We start from the raw sequence: 22,121 nt of genomic DNA on the forward strand, positions 1-22,121 counted from the left end.
TTTTAAATTGTATGTTGTATTGCGTTGAAAAGTTACTTGATTTTGATACAGTGCTGTGATGGATTCTGTGATTTATTATCAATTACACGCATTATAATACGGTGAATGTATGACTCACGTTGCATCTGGATGTGGAATAGCCTTCACTTAGCCGGGCATGGTGGTGCACGCCTGAGACCCAGACCTCTGGAGGAAAGGGTTGGTGGATCCACGCAGGATTGTGAAACCACACAACCCGCTGGGCTATGAGCTGGGCCAAGAGATGGCAGTACAGAACATCGTTTCATGAAACCATCTGCGTGGAGCCTTGAGCGTTTCCCCCCTTGCTAGGAATGGGGTTTGTCCCCAGGTCACGCTGGATTCCTCTAACATGCCACTCATTCGTCGAATTGGCCAAAAACAGCGCAAGGGCAGGACCATCATGGGCACAAAGTCTTGAGACACACAGTGAGGCTTGCTGGATAAACAGCGGTCATGATACATTGTACTGAAGCAGGTGAGAATCGAGGAGACCACAAGAGCCTCCCTTGCAAGAGAGAGAGAGAGATCTGTGTCACCAAAATGACATAAATAAATAAAAAGGGCTGTGAAAATATAAATCGGAGACCAAAAAAATAACCGTGTCACGTGACATAAAATATATTGCACAAAGGTAACATATTGTTGTATAATACATCCCCTGCAGCGTAAGTCGACTCCAGACGATTATGTCTCAGATTGATGAGAGTGCACTTACAGTCGATTACACGGCATTTAGACAGTGAAAAATATACTGTACAATATTCAACGTAAAAAGGGATATTGCCAGAAATGTCGCTAAGCTATATTATATATCATTATACAGTGCCCTGCGGTGGCGAGATGTGAACTACCTGGCTTGGTATGCAGAAGGTCGTGGGTTCAACCCTGACGCCTGCTGTATATTTGGAGTTTTCGTGTTCTCCCCGTTGTCGCGTGGATTTTTCTCTGAGGCCTTCGAATTTCTCCCTCCACATTTATCAACGACGTGTAATTTTTGAGTATTTTGCTGCTCTGAATATCCACGCGATGAGCTGTCATTTGTGGCCAGGTCGCTTCTGAAAAATGGCAATACAGCTCAGTGGGGCTTGGTAATATACATTAATTGTTTCCTTTTAATGCCACTGTTGTTGTTCCCGGCGGAGTCCAGTTACAAATTAACGCAAGTAGCATAACGAAACAAACGCATCCGCATGCGTAAAGCATGCAGCATGCAATCTCATGCGGGGTCTCTCCACACACACACTGAGGGCTTTTGCTCCGCCTCTGGGCCGTACCAGGTCCCCCGCCTCCACACTGACAACTTTAAAGCGCTGCTGCTGCTAGTCCGGCACAGCGCGCAAGGTGGGGACATTACCACTCTCTGTGGCGAGCAGGCGGCGGACACACGGGGAGAGAGACACGGGGAGAGAAACACGGGGGAGAGGAGACGCAGGGAGAGAGGAGGAGAGAGAGAGGAGACACGGGGAGAGACACGGAGAGACACGGGGGTAGAGGAGACACGGGGGAGAGACACGGAGAGCGACACGGAGAGAGAGGAGACGCAGGGAGAGAGGAGGAGGAGGCACGGCGCGTGTTGCCATGGCCAGGCGCTCCCGCGCTACCACGAGGGGTAGCAGTAGCAGCAGCGGCTCTCTGCTGCTCGCCATCCCCACCACCACCATCATCACCATCTCCACCACCATCCTCGCCTTGCTCTGCTTTGCTGCGCCTTGCGGAGGAGCGCAGCTGCTGCAACAACAACAACACCACCACCATCATAATCACCACCAGGAGGTGGTGGATACGGGGGGCCACAGTCTGCACCCCCCTTACTTCAACCTGGCTGAGGGGGGCCGCGATCTCGGCCACGGCGACGTGCGGCCACGACGCGGGCGGGCTGCCCCGGGAGCAGCTCTACTGCAAGCTGGTGGGCGGGCCCGTGGCCGGGGACCCCGCGCAGACCATACAGGTGGGTCGTGAGCGCGGGCAGCGTGGGGGAGTAGGGGGGCAGGGGGGTAGAGGGGCAGGGGGGGTAGAGGGGCAGGGGGTAGGGGGGCAGGGGGGGTAGAGGGGCAGGGGGGGTAGAGGGGCAGGGGGGGTAGAGGGGCAGGGGGGTAGAGGGGCAGGGGGGGGGTAGAGGGGCAGGGGGGGCGTAGAGGGGCGGGGGGGGGGGTAGAGGGGCAGGGGGGGGGTAGAGGGGCAGGGGGGGTAGAGGGGCAGGGGGGGGGTAGAGGGGCAGGGGGGGTAGAGGGGCAGGGGGGGGTAGGGAGGGAAGCGACACGTGCGGTGTGTGAGAGTTGGGATGACCGCACCTGCATTGTGTGTGCAGAGACAAAGACCCCCTCCTTTAGACAGGCTGCTGGAGCAGCTGCGAAGGTCGGTGCTGATGTGTCCGCAGAGCGCCAGGTGGTAGTCGCTTTAAAGGCTGAGTCGACCTGACATTGGCCGCGAGCGGGGATCGAACTCGGGTGACCGGGTTGGTAGCGGAGGGCGCTAGACGCTGCTGCCGCTTCACCGCAGATACATCATCACACAGCAGGCACGTGAGGTCAGAGGGGAGGCACAGCCGCACCTGCCATACTCCAATGAAAATAGCTGTTACGAAAAAAAAAGAATAATCAAATAAAATAAATATTAAGATTTGTCCACCGATCTGTGTTATGAATGTCATTTCTGTACGATCCCAATCATTTTGATCGTCAAAATCGCCAAATTTGCGGAGCTCCGCAGCAAATACAGGGAGAGACGAGAGGTGAGGCAGCGACGAGCTCAGCCTCCCCTCTGATTGCGCAACCCCTCAGTAACTGGATGGAGCGCGGGCAATAAGCGCGTGCCTGTTACTATCTCAGTATGCCACCAATGTAATGTTTGTAGACCCCTTCATTTCATGTCCTCGCCTTCCATACGCCAGGTAACTTATTTGACACGTATGTGTATAAAAATATATTTAGGCTCGCTGTTCTCGTCATGAAACTGCAATGAAAAGAACAATTGCTGAAGTGTAAAAAAAAAATTCTTGCTGTGGTTGTCCCACCTGATGACGGACGTTTGTGTTGCGCCCGAAACGTCGTGATTTAATTTCATTTTCTAGCTACGTGACTTTACCGAAAGAACCAAAGAGTATGGATCCCTGCAGTCACGAAAACCTCAAATCTCGATTACACACACACCTGTTGTATGTATTCACCCTTGTGTATGCATACACCTGTCCGCATGCACCCGTGTTTTGTATGCATAGACCTGCCTCTATTTCTATAACCTGTCTGTATATAGCTCTGTGAAGCGTGTGCCGTTTGTAGTTTATCAGCAGTCGGTTGTCCGCATCAACGTACCCGCATCCTGCAAGTCGTGCCTCTTGTTGGTCCAACGTACACGTGCTAGTCGAGACGTGACCTGCGGCCTGTCACACCTGCCCGTCTGAATGCCGCACGATTTACCAAAGCGCAGTCGATCCATCATCACTCTGTCGTTCGATTAGCGCTCGATTAATCTTGCAATTAGTTGCAACTCAAAATCTCGGCCTCCGTTACCACGTGTGCCTCTGGACGGGAGGTTAATGGGCAGAGCTTGGTGACGCCATCGGTGGCATCGTCATCATCATTGTCCCGACTGGGCGTGGCTTGTAGGGGGTTTCCCGCCTTCGGTAGACAGTTTTTGAGGGTGAAGCGCCAGCAAATTAATAAAGACAAATACCCCCCCTACCCCTGTATAGCCTTGACAGACTGTAGGGGCAAGGGCAGTTAGCGAGCACCTATGAAGGCCGTCACGGCACACGAGGGGGTGGGTGGGCAGCACCACGCCTTTGTTCTCCCAGTGGCGATGTTCACACACCACACCAGGTACTCATTTGAGGCTGAGTCGACCTAGGGGAGGCGCAGGAACGGTTCAGATAATCGTCACCGGTGTTGGCCGTGAGCGGGAATCGAATTCGGGTCGCCGGGTTTGTAGCGCAGCGTAGCGCTAACCGCTACACTACCGCTCCCCACACACACACACACACCTGTGCACATGCATATCACTGTACTACACAGACGCCAGTTTCACACACACACCTGTGTCTTAATTTACCTATCTACAAATATATCTATCCATAGTGTAAAAATATTTGCTGTTGTCGTGTATTTGGCTTGTCTGTTATTTACCTTTCGATTATAAGCTTTCGTGACTGCAGGGATTCATATTCTTGATTATTTTGGTAAAGTCACGTAGAAGGGCAATAATAAAATAATAAAAATAAAACAATAAAATTCTCACGACGTTTCGATTGCAACACAAGCAATCGAAACGTCGTGAACATTTTATTGTTTTATGTTTATTATGTTATTATTTCCCTTCTACGTGACTTTACCGAAAGAACCAAGAATATGTTCTTTACCTGTTTCGGTGTGGGTGAAGTATGGTCAAGTAACCCCCCCCCCCCCAACGCCGTGCAGGGGCGTCGGGAAGGCCCCCCTCATCCTGCAGTAGTTTGACAAACAGGTGTGTGTACACGTGCCTGTCTAAACGTACCAGTCTGTTGTAGTTCTACAACGCCGCTATATCACGTGTGGCCTATCCCAATGCCGAATTTCAGCCGCAGCACCCCACATCCATCCTGTCTAATTTGGCCCCATGATACTCCATCTACATATTCATATAAAAATCACGTCAACTTGTAACGCGCTGCACAGCCGGGCGGCGAGACGGTACCAGCAGTTGCCCCCCCCCCCGACCCCCCCACAAGCTCTGCAGTTCTCTACGTGTTGAGGTGTTATAGGCCAATGAATGAGTGTTCACATGTGGGGAGGAAACCGGAGCACCTGGAGAAAGCCCACGCTTGCGAGGGGGAAACACACCGGTGCTTATCTATTAGAGGGATTTGCACTACAATGCAACTATTGTTATGGATAGGTGGGCCTTCCACTCTAGTGGTAGTGCCTTATGCCGAGAATATCCACTGCAAGCAGGATTAAGCCCTGGATTTACCTCCTTGCATTGGCTACGCGCACCTCCCTGCACGCACCTGTCGGCGTGCGGGTACATGAAATACGGTCGGCCTTCGTGTGCCCGTATCACGGTCCAACTTTCCACGATTCAAAGCTACACCACTCAGTTACTCAACTGCGATCACACACGGCAGCAATCATCGTCGCCTACTGGCAGCCTAATGTCCGCTTGCAGGCCAAGGCGCTAAATCACCCCTTGTCGCACAGGAACAGCTGCCACTGGGGGTACCCCTTGAAATGTGTTGAGATGAGATGCAAGTCGCCGATTGCTCTTAAATCGCTCTCAGACGCCCCCGCGTAGAGGAGGGCGGCTCCATGAAAACGATCGAATAATTTTCATTCAGTAATGCGATTCCAAGCGTGCATCTCTCCGATGGTTCGACTTCGTCAGAAATGTCACCGTCGCATCTGCCACTGGCCTCCCAGCGACCGAGAGCTCATGAGTTCGAGGAGAGACGGCTGTGGTGTCACTTTGTGGACACGTCTCCCCCCACCCCCCGTCTCGATACGCAAATTCTTGCGGCCAATTTATCACTCCGGTCGGCGGTCGGCGTTCGAAGCGAGGACTTGCGACCCTCGAACTAATGGCGCCGCGCCCACTGGGTCGCTCACCCGTGAATTCCGTGGATCGACCAAATCGCTCGAGACCGCCGGTGTAGGGCAGCATGAGGCCGATGGATGCGATCGCTGTCGCAATTTTGACTTAAAACTTTCGTGACTGCAGGAATTCATGTTCCATGGTTCTTTCGGTAAAGTCACGTAGATAGGAAAAATAACAATAGAATAATATAAATAAAGTTCATAAAAATATCACGACGTTTCGATCGCAACACAAGCGGTCGTCATCAGGAACGACGTCGTGCTATTTTTATTCACTTTATTATTATTTTATTGTAATTTTTTTCCTATCGACGTGACTTTACCGAAAGAACCGCGGAATAAGAGGTCACGATGTTCGACGCAACGGTCATTCGCTGGCCATGCGTGACGAATGAATGAATGAATCTCTCTCACTCCACGCTGATATGCGCATTTGGCAGTTGCAATGCGGTTCCTTGGTTGCCCGAGGGGACAGGAGCCTCAGAGTAAGGCAGCGAAGGCTGTGGATGGCTCTCCTGACAGTTCCCAGGCACGGCTGCATCACGCAAGTAGTATGCGCCAGGTCTCGAGTGTAAGGGAGAGAGAGATATAGTTGCGAGTCATTTACATGTTTACATTCAGTTCTTGCCGTGTGCTAATAAATCTGGAAATACAGTGCAGTGCGCACGTATGTTATTGCGGTAGTTTATACACCAGGACACGTTCTAGTTACAGCCCTACGTTTCTCTTTAATGCCAGTGCGATGACGGACTGCAAACCACGAACAGGAATTAGGGTGGCTGGATAGCGGAGTGGGTCCTTGCATGTGCTGCTGAAGAGTTGTGATCGGCAGCTTTATCGCCAGGATGTTCAGTTCCAAGAGCCAGACCCATCGTTTGCCGATCGTCCACGAGCCCAGACCATATATCTCACTTGGCAGTTCGACCTGAGTTGGCACGAGTTTAGTGGCTTCCAGTTCTCGCATGTGGCCAACAACAATTCACATTCACGACGCGGTGACCGTTATTACACGAGTGTGGTTCTCAAGCGAAGTGCTCTCATTAGCCACGTACATTAATCGCTGCGAATCAAGTTTTGTTACATTAGATGGTTACCGATTTCTGCTCTGGCCCAATGGACCTGTGTGCCGCATTACTAAAGTGTGCCTGCCACCTGCTGTCAGATGAATGTTGAAGAGCAAAGACCCTGTGGTTGAATTCGTCACTGGAGGAAGACACTCTATGCTCCTAAAAGAGCCCATACCCCGACTTTTTAATTCACCTGCGGCTGCTTTAAATAAAGGATCCCGCCATTGCAACATTCACTTCGCTTTTTGCTGTTTCTCGGGGTGTTATTGACACTAGAGATAATGAGTCACAGTGAGCTCTTAACCTCGTGAAATTAAAAGTCAATAATGTCTCCCCGCTAAATCGGCGGGGTTATGTTGATCTCCTCTCGCTTCCTTGAGCCACGATTCAAATTCTGCATTCCTATAGCGTGATCGTTCCTATCCGTAGAACAACCAGTGTTCCCTTCCTGTAAAGTAGTCCTCAATTTATCGACCTCCTCAAAAGGTTGATGGGCTAAGTCAATGCCCAACCGGGATTTGAAACTCGCGACCCAGGCTGATTGTGAGTGTCGTAGTGTGACATCGCACTCCATTGCCACGTGGCCGCGAGGTTGAATTAAGGGGCGCTGATGGATGCTGCTGCGCGCACCGACACACTGACACATCACTGACACACCACTGACACACCACTGACACACCACTGACACACCGACACATCACCGACACGCCACTGACACACCGACACATCACCGACACACCACTGACACACCACTGACACACCACTGACACACCGACACACCACTGACACACCACTGACACACCGACACATCACCGACACGCCACTGACACACCACTGACACACCACCGACACGCCACCGACACACCACTGACACACCACTGACACACCACTGACACACACCAGTTGCTTGTGAGCAGAGCTGGTGGCGGTGCGAGGCCTCAGCAGGAATAAGCAAAACGCTTTACGGGCCTCATCGGCTCAAGGGCCCCGAATTTCATCGCTGGATTATGCGTGCACCAGCTAAACGCCGAGTGCGTCTGTGCTCGTGTGATCTCGCGTCCTCTGTCACTGCGTCTCCTCGCTGCATCTCTCACTTCACGGTGGTACACATACGCACGTACGTTGAACTTCTTTCGCACCGTGCGTAGTCAAACGTCTTGAGCAATCTTCTCATCTATACCTTTGTCTTTTGCCCCGCATATTTGGCTTCACACTACATTTCCATGTAAGTATAAATAAATATATTTTTAAACCTTTAATCTCCATACATTTGCATCTCTCGGCTGCAACTCGTCTCTCTCGTAACCTCCCGACGTCTTCTTTGTTGAAGGTGAAAATAAAATAAAAATTGTTACACGGTGCCACCACCTCCGCTGGCTTTCAAACAGCCCGCTTTCCACGCTTGCGAGATTTGGGCTGGACCGCCGGTGGCTGCCCGATGTTGGAGCCCAGAATCTCGACGGTGCCGGGCCTCTGCTTGGGGATGGATCATTGCGAGCTCTCGAGAAGAGCCTCCTTTTAGCCGAAGAACTCGCAATCTCCTGTCAGCCGGGTTGGCAGCTTTGGGCTTTAAAAATAAAAAGAAACTACGGTGGCATTTCTGTACAAAATAAATAAATCCAAACGTTAATGTTCTTTTTGGCATGCGCAAAGGACGTGCGAATTTAAATGTATGTCCGTCTCGTTTTGGATATGAAACAATTGCAGCACTATCGCTTTTTGTAAACGTATTTCTTCAACCAAATGCAAAAAAGGCAAGTATATGTACGTGCGTTTTGTATCCGATGAATGTCAAAAATGTCACATTCTGATGTTACGGGACAGCCGTACAAATTGGCAGGAGGGTGGGAACCGGAGCCATTTGCCGCGGGCCTTTTTTTTCCAGGAACAGGGTGCGCGTGCTGGTCAGCTAACGATCGCCCTGCAGGGCAACTCCACCTGAAAGTGTCGTGCGTTAAGTAGACCGTGGAAGCAGCTGGACCGATGAGCGTTCTGATCCGATGTGAAACCAAATTGAACTGAACTGTTTGAAACCGTATTTCCCGAAGCTTCACTGGCAGCCTTTGTAAAATTGCTCGAGTGACCCTTAAGCAATTGCTTATTTTTTGGGTCGTTTGTTGTCCTTCCCCTGCAACTCCGATGAGCACGGTTGGCTACGCACGATGCTGAAGAGGTTCTGTACATTCATGACTGGGTACTGCCTCATAACCAGCTGTGCTGGTGACGCATGCTTGTAATTCAGGAAATTGTAGGGCTGGGTTGGTGGAGCACACGTTTATGGGTGCCTGCTTAAGATATTCTTCTAATAGGCGGGTCAAGTCCCCAGTGGGAGACAGTACAGCAAGTATGCTTTGTGACCTGTTCGCACAGTGTCATTGAATGTTGTTTTCCCCATGCATACAAAGCACTTGAAATAACCACATGGCCTATCGTGTACCGCTGTGTAGCATTGCAGGCTCGTAACAACGCGCGGATTTAGATTATTTGGCTGCTCTCCATTTCCACATGATAAGCCACTTCGTTGAGCTATCAATTGTGGCCAGGTCGCATCTGAAAAGAGCTGCATGGGCTACCTGGTAAAATAAAAATAGTTTATTTTAGGACTCCTCGATTATAATCGATTCTTAACGCTCATAAGTGCAATGATTCGTCCGTGTGTTATTCAACCGCAGTGAAATTTGCATGAAAATTATATTCTGGTGTTCGAGATTGGCTCGTTTAGAGTGAAAAAAATAGTTTGAAATGACAGAGCAAACAGGAATTCATACAACGTGATGGTAAAATAAGACGACAAAGAATATTTATTTATTTAGAAAAAAAATCATTACCCAGAATTGTAACGATTCATCCGCTCTGTGCGGTGGGTTGGGGGCGAGTGGGTGAATCTAACATGCCTCTACACCCGCATGTCGTCCACACAGGTGCGCATACCCACATATACCCAAACACAAAGATCCCCCGTATAGCCTTAACAGACTGCGGCAAGTGCTGTTCGCGATCGCCTGTGAAGGCCGGCACGGCACACGGCGGGGTGCGTGGCCATCGCACCAACCACCCATTTGAGACTGAGTCTGTCCTCGAGGCCCAGGACCGCTTCAGATAATAGTCACCGGTGCTGGACGTGAGTGGGAATTGACCTCGTGTGGCCTGGCTCGTAGCGCAGCCGCACTCATTCTGACCCACATCACATACGCTGTCGTTCCACGCCGGCGATGAGTTTGAGATACATTTGTTTTTGATGTACGATTGTTGGATACCTATGCCCATTTTGGGTTTATTTTAGCAATTCCATATGTTCCGATTCACAAAATTCTAATAAATATTAATTGCTTATAAATGTAACAATTGGAAATGCGGTATTAATGATTCTATTAATTTATTTCGAACATAGAGTTACAGATAATTTAAGATGATGTAAGACATGTTTTCAGAAATAATGCAATGCAATTTTTGGCGGGAAAAGCACGGGGTGTTACGTCACATTTTTGGATCCATCTGAAACATTTGTGTCAATCCGAGATTGTGGATTCTAGGTCCGATTTAAAAGTATTTTTCATTACTACAAATATTGGAACCCATATCCTCCATCAGCGTTGCATCTACCCATAAGTTCAATATGGTACCATATTAGGCAACGCCCTGGTATAGGAAAAAAACACGAGGCCGTGTTATGCAATAAGGAACCATTCCCTTGTTGGGCAATCGCATTAAACTTCAGTACCATGTGCTGCCTGACACCGATGCGCTGGTGTTACTCTATGAAGGCAATGGGCAGTTGTTAAATGTTAAAGAATTGGACAACTTGGCACTACCATAATTTTTAGTTGGTAGATTAAAATCAACTGAAATTGTTTTAAAGGAACAGTGCCTCTTTATGAAACTGTCCATGAATGTCCGTCCACACTTCAGTCTGTTCTCGCCTTGCGCTTGGCCGGAGGTTTCGGGAGCTAAATGCCAATGCCGCGGTCTGCTGGCCATGGCGAGAGAGCCTCGGGGGAGACGGTTCGTGAAGTTTTCTTCCTTGAATGAGCGCAGACCACAGTGGTTTACCAGAGGTGGGACAAAGTCATTGTTATGCAAGTCCAAGTCGAGTCGCAAGTCATCAAATTCATGACTCGAGTCTGACTCGAGTCCAAGTCACATGACTCGAGTCCACACCTCTGGTTTACTACACACGGCCCATAGTTTGGGTCGCGTAGCCACAGGTCGCGGCTTGTTCTTTAACGTGTCACGTCTACGAAGAAGGAGATGTGTGCGTCAGCCTGCTGGTGGTCTCGTGCGGTTGGGATATTTGGGTCTCTTAATCGACAGACTTCACTGTGTCGTGAAGAGCACCTCCGATAGCACGGTTGGCTACGTGCAGTGCGAAATAAGTTTTAACGTACACACACATTCAAGAGCAGTAAACCAACGTGCCTGAATGGGGCTGTTCAGATTAAGTTTCACATCACCTGCTATGTGTGACCTACGGCTCGGAAAGATGGACATTCATGTAAAAACAAATTCAACACCGCGTAGGTGACGCAAGTACTCGCAGAGAGATGCGCGCCTGACGATTATCATTGAGAGTCAGACAAAGCGTGGGAAGCCGTGAGAAGGGGACAGCCTTGGTTCTGCAGTGTGACGGGAATATTGCACTTTATGTAAGAATAGTTTTTACCCTTTCTGGCAATGAAACGGGTGTTAAGATGTTAAAAGACCAAACAGGAACCTTTTGCAAGGAATCATACCAGAGCATACATTTGTTTGCATGTTCACCACAATTGCGTTTCTGTTCGGTGTTTTAACATCTTAACACCTGCTGTTTGATTTCCAGAAGGGGCACAACCTATTCTTATATTTTGATACTGGCAAGAAGGGCCCCAGGTTGCACCTTTTGTAATGCGCCTGTGTGTGTGCGGGTGTTGTGTGCGGGGGTTGTTTGCGGGTGTTGTGTGTGCGCTTGATTTTTTTTGTTTAAGTTCAGAGCATAGAAGGGCTCCGGTGTCGCCCCTTTCCATAGACGTCGCGGAATTCCTGGGATTGCTCGCAGCCACTTTGAAATGCCCCCTCCTGGCAGACGGCTAAACCCCGGCGGGGCAGCCGCGGTGACGTGGAGAGAGAGAGAGGGGGCAGTCGGCCGGCCGGCCGGCAGAGAGGGCAGCCGAGAGACAGAGGGTAGCCGAGAGACAGAGGGCAGCCGGGGGTTCACACCACCCCCTTGTGTGTGGCGCAGGGGTTAGCGCGCTGTGCTGCAAACCCCGCGACCCGAGTTTGATTTCTGCTCACGGCCAACACCAGTGACGATTATCTGAACTGGTTCTGGGCCTCCTCTAGGTCGACTCAGCCTCAAATGAGTACCTCGTGCGGTGTGTAAACATTATGCAAACTCCGGTCATTCTCGTAGCGACTTTTGGCTGCTGGCCATCGAACAAAGGCGGTCACCGCATCGCGCGCTTTTAGATGCTCTTCTGCGGCCGTCTGGAACGCTCTTCCTTCCGTTATTAGGAAGCCACTGGAGTTGTGCACTTTTCAATCGTCTCGATTGAAACTCATTTCTTTAGAACTGCTTTTTGTGTTTAGTTTGTTGTCCTTCCCCCGCACCTCCGATTAGCGCGGTGGGCTATGTACGGTGCGAAAGAAGTTCAACGCACTTCACTGCTGGGGAGACAAAGGTGGCCAGACCTGGTGCTGGCCACCCACCCCCTCGTGTGTCATGCCGGCCTTAATTGGCGTTTGCCAACAGCACTTGCCCCAACAGTCTGTTAAGGTTATACAGGAGATCTTTGTCGCGAGGCCTCCCAAACAACGCAAGCGTAACGTTTGGTAAATACGATGACTGGCGTCCCAATGTGCACAACCTTTTTGTTCATATCTTTTTGTGTCGTGCCCGAACACCGCAATGCACGACAACATTTTGCCAGCTGGACCAGCCCATACGGCCGCTAGGGCTGTGTGGTGGGTGGGAGAGCGTGCCTCCACCCTGCCTCGTGAATGTAACAGTCCCATTACATTGTCAGCATCCGCCCACAGAGCTGCTCTCTAATTCGGAGCGTGCGGTGCCACGTGATTTTGAAAAAAGTGACTTCGTTCAGGTCTCTCTCGCACCTCTGATTAGCGAGGTTGGCTACGTGCGGTGCGAAGGAAGTTCAACACACAAACATGCAACCACTTAACCCTTGACAAATGCGCTATTGAAGAACTTTTCAACAACACCATCATCGTCAGCCATGATCTATCCACTCTCTCGCGGTGCCGCGATATAACAACGCATCGAGAACCGGCGCACGAACGGGCTCCACGGCTCCGCATCCGCGATGGACGGACACCCTCCGTGGGCGCGTCTCCTCCGTTCGTGCCCGTCCCCCAGCTGGCTGGCGTCTTGACGGGCGACACGACGTCTTTGGCCTGAGCGCGCTCCCTCTCGTAGCACGCGCTTCCTCCTCACGCTCCTCGAGAGTGATTCCGAGCAAAGGAAAAATTCCCCCACGCGTATTTGCACCCTTTTGACACGTTCCATTACATTTCGTTTGCTAACGATCACCGCGGCACATTGGTGAAAAGCTTGGAGACCCGCGGATTGTTTCTCGTCGCGATCGAGCACAGTTGATTTCATCTTCTCCCAGAACGGCACTCGAACACGCTCTCTCGTCCGGCCCTTCAGTCCGTCGCTTTGCTCGCGCTCCGCGAAGATCTTTGTCCCGCACAATGTCAGGCCTGGTTTGGTGGCACGCGCGACTCTCATCCGCTTCGCTCGAAGGCAGGGGTTGGTGGGCCGTCGGGAGATGGAGCTGCACGAGGCGCTAACCTGCGGGCAAAGAGGTGTACGTATGCAACGCACGTTGAAGTTCTTTGGCGCCGCACGTGGCCAACCGTGCAAATCGGAGGTGCGGGAAAGGTGCTACCCTTGACTTAAAGCTTTCGTGACTGCAGGAATCTATATTATTTGGGTCTTTCGGTAAAGTCACGTAGATAGGTTCAAATTAATCAAATTATTAATATGAACCGATCTACGTGACTTTACCGAAAGACCCAAAGAATAAGGTGCTACCCATTAGAGGCGGTACACCTCCAAATCGGTTGCCGACTTCACTGTGTGCGAGTGTTAGCCTCCACCAATTGAGCGTGGGTCTTCACCCCGGAAAAATTGGAAGCGCCCAATTTCGCCCGACGTCCCCGATCGCGAGACGCGGTAAGGCTGTCTCAGCTTACGCGCGATTTAAAGTTCAGGCGACTTCAAATGCCAATCTTTGCAATTGCTGTCATTTTGGATCGCGTACGGCAATTATTTCTGTAACACCGGCGGCAGTGTCCCCCCGCTTGGCACGGCGTACGCACGTCTCATGGGTTGCACGCTCGCGGTCTCGCCTGATTTTATCGCTGGAATTTCTCAGATTAAGTAACAGGTGAGTGGACACGCGTGCGAGGTCCCCCCTTATGTCAATCCACTGCTGGATGAGGGCATCCCCACGGAGTGCAGGGCAGTTATACCCGACCGTGCTTCTCCATTGGCCGGTCCGTGCGAGTTTGTGAAGGTGGGGAGCGCAGAAGTGCAGTGCAACAAAGCAGTTTGACGCACTGCCCACTGTCGCAATTGACTGTATCTGGTGATCAGAAATAAAACTCACGATTTTATCCTGTTTCCACTGCTTTGGCAGTGGTCCAAAAGCACAATTAACAAAACACTCAACACATTCGTTCAATAACAGTGGCCATTAAAATAAACTAAAAACTATATATTTTTATTTTACCAGGTAATAAGGCCCACTGAGCTTTGCAGCTTTTTAAGAAGCGACCCGGCCACAAATGATAGCCCAACGAGAAGCTCATATCCCGTTCACAGCCCTGAGCCAGTATGTGTAAATTCCACATTCCTATGGCAGGGGGCTGAGTCAGCCCATTGTAAAACCGCCGTTGAGTTCCCCGCAGAGTGTTGCTCGTTTGTCCAAAGACAAAGGGAGGGCACTCCTGGGGCATGCGCTGTTAGCCAGTGGCGCCTATGAAGGCTGACAAAGCACGCAAGGGGGGTGAGGGTGGCAAGCACCGTGCCCGGCCGCCTTTGTCTCCCGAGCGGCGATGTTTGCACACCGCACCGGGTACTCATCTGAGGCCGAGCCGACCTAGGGGAGGCCCAGGACCGGTTCAGACAACCGCCACTGGTCACGGCCATGAGCGGGAGGAGGAGTCGAACTCGGGTCACCCGGGTATCGTAGCGCCGACCGCTCCGGCACCGCTCCCCACCCTCGCTCGTCTGTCCACCCCGCGATGCACGAGCGAGCGTGCGAGTCGTCCACCTTGGGCCCTTCTGCTGTTGACAGAGAGCGCCTGCTGCTACTGCTGCTGCTGGGACACGAGCGGCTGTGCAGTAGTTTAGGATCAACGGTCCCCAACCTTTTTGGAACCAGGGACCAGTTTCGTGGAAGACAATTTTTTCACGGACCAGGGAGGTGGGGGTTCATCATTGGGTTTTTTCCCCCTTTTCAAAGAAGCTTCTCCAGCGACGTTTGTTTTTTTACTCATTGTGGCTACTAGGGGTTAGAGCTTGTGGGCTCACCAAAACTGTGACTGAGACAAGTGCGCAGGGCGGGAAAGAGGCGCGGATGGAAGTGGTAAATAATAAAACAATGGGGGCGGGCCACGCGCGGACTCACCGCTCTCACCTCTTGCTGCTGTGCGGCCCGGTTCCTAACAGGCCACGGACCGGTACCGGTCCGCGGCTCGGGGGTTGAGGGGACCCCTGGCTTAGAGCGCACACCGCGCACATGCACCCGGCGAGGCGACTCTGATGAGACGCGAGAGGCGAACGATGTCCGAACCCGCGCCTGGGCCGCTTTTCCTCCGTCGCAAGCCGGCGGGGGGCTGTGTGAAGCACGGCCAACACCCCCCACACCCCCCGGATGACCGCCACGGCGGCGATTTGACAAATGGATGGCTGTAAAATAATGGGTGTGGGTTTTTTTTGTTTACCGAGAGATGACAAATTAAGTCGAATAGGAATTCAACGCCACGGTCCGTGTTGCCGCGTGCAATTCACCTGCTGAGCGCGACTCCGTTAGTTACGCTTGAGAGACACCGTGCTTGACGTGTGCGGCCATCCGAGCTGGCCGGGGCCAAGTTGGTGTCGAGTCGGAGGAGATCTGCGTGCCCATTCTGCAAGCCTGACTGCGATCATCGCAGCGTTGTCTCGCCATGCGATACTCTTATTTTGGGTGGGTTTTTTTTGCGTGTGTGTGCGTGTGCGTGCGTGTGTCTTCCCCCTATCTCTTTTGGACAGCGTCCGCACGCTACATTACCCGCGAAACATTCTTTGCAACAATTCGAGAAGACCGCTTCGGCACCAACGACCAGAAAATCGGGTTTCTCGGGCGCACACAAAAAATTGGCTTTTCAGGAAAGTAGCGTTTGAAATGCTGATTGGGTGAGCGCCGCTATATCTCCGTTGATAATCCGTGCGTGGAGATGGGTTTCCAACGATGTCCGCGTTCACGTCTTGCGTGCCCCAACAAAGGCCCTCGAAGGCAAGCTTCGTTGTGAGCAGTTGCGGGCGGTAAATTTTGCGCGAGTCTTTGAGGTTGGCTTTACGTTCTCGGGTGTTGTTTGCATGCCGAGACTGGACAAACAATTTGTTGGCTCTTAATTTGAAGCTTTCGTGACTGCAGGAATCCATACTCTTTGGTTCTTTCGGTAAAGTCACGTAGGTAGAAAATAAAATAATGAATCACGACGTTTCTGGCGCAACACAAGCGTCCGTCTCCCGCTCAACCCCAGCCCAGATTCTGACGTCTTGTGACCCCCGCGTATCGCCGCCTGGTGCTAGCTCGGCACGACAAGTAACCAGTGGAGTGCCACTCGGTGGTCCCTGTGCTGGCACAGCTCGGATGTGCCAGTGGAAAAGAGGTGCGGGGGGTCAGAACGGTCGGCCCGTGCGCCGACTTGGCTCGGGCCAGGAATGCGCCGCAGTGGGCTCGCGAGCCCCATCTAAAGTGTCATTGTTCAAGCCCCCGGAGTCCTTGTTTTGACTGTGGCCAACCCGCTTCCTGTGCCTATCGACAGATACTGATTCGCGTGAGCTGTCGTTGGAATTCGTGAGCTTCCCTCCCGGGCAGACATAACAGGTCGGCTGCTGCGGGCGTCTGGCATGCGGGTCAGACAGCCCGAGGGCACCGGCTGAGCTTTCGTGTCGGGATGAACAGCGCACAAGGGTATCGCTGTAACTGCCCAGGCGTTCATTCATTTATCGTCGTCAGTCATGATCTGTCCACTGCTAGATGAAGGCCCTTCCCAAGCCGTTGGCCATCTTTCATGGTTCTGCAACGTGGCAACGCACCCAGGGCCTGCACGTGAGCTGCTTTCGGTGCTCCGTCTCTCCCGGTGGACGTCCTCTCTTGGGTGTCCTCTCACAACCACGGTGGCAAGATGTTAACTCCCTCGCCTGGTATACGGGAGGTCGTGGGCTCGATCCCGACCCCTGTAGATTTGGAGTTTGCGTGTTCTCCCCGTGGTTGCATAGATAAGTCTTCCGGTTTGTCCCTCCACAGTTAGAATCGACACGTGTTTAAATTTCCACATGATAAGCCACTTCGTTGAGCTATCATTTGTGGCTCGATCGCTTCTGAAAAAGAGCTGTATAGCTTCGTGGGCCATACCTGATATCATAAAAAATAGTTTAATTTTAGTTTTAAAATTAATTTGGGTAGGAATTGAGCTTGACTTCACTAATACCCATTCCAACACGTAGGTGCAAGAGGAGTGACCGTTCGATATGCAGAGGTTAATAAAGCGCGACAGTTTCACTGGAACATTTATCTTGAAGGTTCTCGTGAGCGCGCGTGTGTGTTGCTCCACAGGTGCGGTTGTGCATGCCCGTCCCGGTGGTGGTGGTGGTGGTGGTGGTTGTGGTGGTGGTTGTGGTTGTTGTACATTCTCCCGCTATCGCCGGCGCCGTGAAGTCACCGTGGTAGTCCGCGGCGGAAACATTCCGAGCGCGATACACCGCCCACCCGGGCCGGCCTCCGCCTGTGTCCGTGTCTAAACTAAACTTGTGGCTTTTCCTCCAAGCCACGCATTTATTTCATTAACTTGCAATAGTTCACGAGAGCGATTGATTTTTTTTTAGAAGTCCCGCAGCGGTGGTGGTGTGGGCGGAGTGGTCTGGCCTATTTACTGACTGAATTTTTCACTTTTTTTTTGCCATACGTGGGTGGAGATCAGAGTACCTGTAGATTAACGCTCAAACCGATAACACTCGAAGACGGCATGGGTGGGCCATAGGCACGCTCGCTGCGCACCCATCTCTGATCAGCACGGTTTGGCTACGTACGGCGCGAAAGAAGATCAACGTGCATACGTACATCTCCTGGCCACCAGCGGGTTTGGAGTTTCACACGCACAGATCTCTACGTGATCCATCAACCCTGCCTGTGAAGTGCGGATCTCTGGCACGTTCCGCCACACCCAGCTGTGTGACAATTACACTCGAGGGTTCGTAAAAAAACATTCACTCGTTGTATTGTTCACCAGTTACGCTATATATTTATATACACATATACACCTTAGCCTGCGTGTTCTGTTAGCTTCCGCGGTAGGACATGGAGGTTTCGGTGATGAGCCTGTGAGGTTCAATCTAACCCATAAGCATTAGAAACGTCGTACTCAGATTGTAACTGTTGTGGCTTGGCTCTCCAACACACCGGTGTGTGCTGTACTAGTAATAAATTGGCACGTTCTGTTTACGTGACAAACCTTACCAATTGGCTGTCGGTTGTGTCGGGTTTAATGACGCATTTATATTAACGTGATCTAACCCAAAATGACCTATATTATGGATACTCTGATAATATATGCATTGTCTTTGAAACGGATTGGCCTACACCAGAGACAGCCTTCTTTAGTGTTTAGTCTCACCACCAGTGTCAGACCAGAGGATGCCAAAATGCGAACAGCGCAAGGACAATGCCATTCTCAGGGCATTGATAGCTCGGGGTGAGCAGCAACAAAATGGGACCTTTTTGCCAGTATCAAAGTACGAACGTTCACGAGGCATGGCGAGGCACGCTACCCACCCACCACCGCCATAGCAGCCGCATCAGGTGCGGTGGCATCAATGGACAGCTTCATGATCTTGATTAAACTAAAACTAAGCCATCTTTTTTTTACCAGGTCAAGCCCATTGAGATATATAGCTCTATTTCAGGAGCTATCTGGCTATAAATGGTAACTCAACGAAGCATGTTTCTAAATGTGGAGGGAAAAACCGGAGAAAAATCCACATGACCATGGGGAGAGAGACATGGAAATATACAGCAGGCATCAGGGTCGGGATCTAACCCACGACCTCCTGCATACCAGGCGAGGTAGTTAACATATCGCCACCGTGGCATCATCATAGGATTTTGTCGTGGTGTCCTGCAAGGGGCTATCGTGCCTCTACCAAGCGTACCTCTTACCTCCACACGGCACTTTTCTTCAGCTGTGCCGATTAGCGAATAGCTCGTTCTGAAAAATCTCTCTGATAAACTCGCATTGTTGATAAATGTCTACTCAATCCAATTGTAATGACGTTTTAAATGTGAGCACATCGCAAGACGTTATCTGGTTGCTGTGCATGGGAAGCCGGTTTGAGTCACAGGTGTCTGAGTGAAAACCTGAGATCTTTGTCTTTGCTGGCTCCATGGCGTCTTGTCACCTTTGTCCGCCCAGCAGTGCTGATGATTGTTCCTGATACCAAAACGAATTTTAAAAGACGTGCCACGTTTTATTTTTAGGCTCACCGACCGTGTATGAGGTACAGACTAAATACGGGTACCGATAAGCACCGGCAATCGGATTTGTATCGCGGTGCGTTCATCACCTTGATGGCTGCATATATAGTTGCGTTCATGAATTAAATGGTCACAATATGGGTTCGGACAAAAACGTGTACAAGCGACCCCCTTCCACGCGTAGCGGTGTATTAATATCAGAGCGACGATGTCGGAGCGGAGGAGGACCCGGGTGCCTCGGAGGCGAGAGCGCTGAGGCGGCACGGCGCGGCTGTGATCGTGGGATCCAATCCGGAGCGCGGCCGCCCGTGATCGAACCGTGGTCTCAGCCTGGTCAATGTCTGCACACGAAAAAAACACAAAGATGCCCCCCTCTCCCCGTGTAGCCTCAACAGACTGTTGGGGCAAGTGCTGTTAGCGAGCAGCCCCTATGAAGGCCGGCATGGCACACGAGGGGGTAGGTGGCCAGCACCATGCCCGGCCCCTTTTGTCTCCCCAGTGGCGATGTTTACACACCGCACCAGGTACTTATTTGAGGCTGAGCGGACCTAGGCGAGGCCCATGACCAGTTCAGATAATCGTCACTGGTGTTGGGAATCGAACTCGGGTGCCTGGGTTCTTAGCGCAGCTCGCTCACCACCACACTACCGCTCCCCATATCTGCACACACACACACATACGTAGAGGACATTACATTTAATTCTGGACTTAATTTGACAACATTCCAATTTCGAGAATTAAAAATATCGGTTGACTGTCATGTGATGGACAATCCTGTCTGTCAGAGCATTTGGGAAAGTGCTGCCCTGACACTGCGTGGATTGGAGGACACTTGAAGGCTTTGTTGTGATCTCCACTTCTCTGGCCCGTGCTCTGAACTAGAAGGGCTTGCATAAAGCTCGGTGAAAGATCGGAATAGATGCTTCACCTCGTGATATGACACCTCCGGCACAATTGAGATGAAGAGGAACAACTCAGTAAAAAAATGTGGAGTCATCACGCGAGGTGAATGCTGGAGTGGATTTGGCACGGGCAGTCCTCAGATTCCGACGTGATCATCTGAGTTTTGATGAGTGCTCCGCACGGGTCTTCTGCATCAAATTAATGCTCAATTTGGAAATGTCGAGACTGTGGCTTGCACGAGATTATTTCTCTGCACTGCAAGTTCGGAATGCGATGGCGATTTGCGTCCCACGTGAGCTTTACGTGCCCTGCACATGAATATGCGTCTCCTGCCCAAGCGCACTCGCTGTTCTGAAGAGTCGGTATGAAATCTCACTTCCTCGGTCATCCTCGCAGTGACTTATGGCTAATCATCGAACAAAGACGGTCACTGCATCGCGCGCTTTCACGTGCGCTTCTGCGGCCGTCTGGAACGCTCTTCCTTCCGATATGCGGAAGTCACTGAGAGCTATTCACTCTTAAATCATCATCGAGATTGAAAACTCATTCCTTTAGAACTGCCTTTTGTGTTTAGTTTGTTGTCCTTCCACCGCACCTCCCGATTCGCGCTGTTGGCTATGTATGGTGCGAAAGAAGTTCAACATACATACGTATGTACGTCCCGCTGCTGTACATTCGCAGCAGCAGCAGCAGCGTTCAATCCACGTTGACTTTGAAGAGACTCTCAAAGGCCCCGCATCTCCCGCTTGGCTTCCCAGTGACACTGAGCTTGGCCCCGCGCCCCAGATTCGATCATTTCTGCCTCCAAAATATTGTGCGCGCATTACAGACTGCAGTGTCATTAATGTTTTTTGTGCTATCGCCCATTCCACCAACACAGTGCGCGGGGCAGGTTCTCCTCCGGGTGGATAATTTGCAGGGGCCCTATGCCCTTCATATGCCCTTCTAATGCAGCTCTTAACGCCGTTGAAATCGACTGTGGACTGGCCATTGAATTGGAGGCGGGGCGGGTGGAGACGCTTACAGTGGGGGCAGCAAGGCGGTTGTGGGACTCAGTTGAGCGAGGAGCTTTTTGCTGATGTCTCGTCGCAGAGTGTGGGAGCCGTTTAATCTCGAGTGTGTGGGTTTTGCTAACTGCCCCCCCCCCACCAGTTTCCTCCCACACACAGCAAAAAATAAAATACCCAAGAAGACGTTGTGCCTCGGAACGCTAAGCAGAGCCCTTCGTGTGCAAGTCTTTAGGAATTGATGAGACATTGCGCGATAGAGATTTCAAAAATATTATTTTTTGTTACAGGCGATCAATTATCTAGCCCTTCATCGGCCTTGGGCAAACATCAGCCCGAGCATTAACCGCGGTCTATGGGTTGACTCTCAGAAGGGGGCCCCGCTTTAGGTTATGAAGCCAGCTCATTTTTTATTAACGTCGCACGTGGGAGGGGATCCGTGACACCCAAAGAAAACCCCCTCAATGCGACGGGCTACTGCCACAATGAAATCCACACACCTACTTGCCGTGCTGCCTTCCGTGGATGCCACTTTTTTCTGATCCGTATGCCGTGGCAGGCACTCTTTTAACTTCTTTAAACGCTCTGGTTGCTCGCCATGAGACTCGGTGGTCCAAGCCAAGGTCGCCACATGCCTGGTTTTAACCCGGCACCTCTGTTCGGGTGGCAGGAATTTATTTGTTCAGAGGTCTGGTACCGTTACTGCAGAGCACCACACAGTGTTGATCGAGAGTTGAGCGGTGGTCAACCTGCGTCTCCCAAGCCGCATGTGCCTCTCAAATCCACCGCACGCGCCTCTATCGGAGGGGGCATAACGTA

At 51.4% G+C, this 22,121-nt stretch overlaps 1 protein-coding gene across 1 annotated transcript in view; it reads left to right on the forward strand.

Annotated features, from left to right (window-relative positions):
* The first annotated feature begins 1,497 nt into the window (after window positions 1-1,497).
* Window positions 1,498-22,121, forward strand: part of LOC144724931 (laminin subunit alpha-5-like) — a 218,783-nt gene continuing 198,159 nt past the window's right edge. Inside the window, 2 exon segments of the mRNA XM_078604249.1 lie at window positions 1,498-1,857; window positions 1,859-1,969. Coding sequence (XP_078460375.1) covers window positions 1,600-1,857; window positions 1,859-1,969 — 369 coding nt within the window. The 5' untranslated portion in view covers window positions 1,498-1,599.

The sequence above is a fragment of the Lampetra planeri genome, chromosome 22, assembly GCF_965212315.1.
Source record: "Lampetra planeri chromosome 22, kcLamPlan1.2.h2, whole genome shotgun sequence".
Taxonomy (NCBI): Eukaryota; Metazoa; Chordata; class Hyperoartia; order Petromyzontiformes; family Petromyzontidae; genus Lampetra; species Lampetra planeri.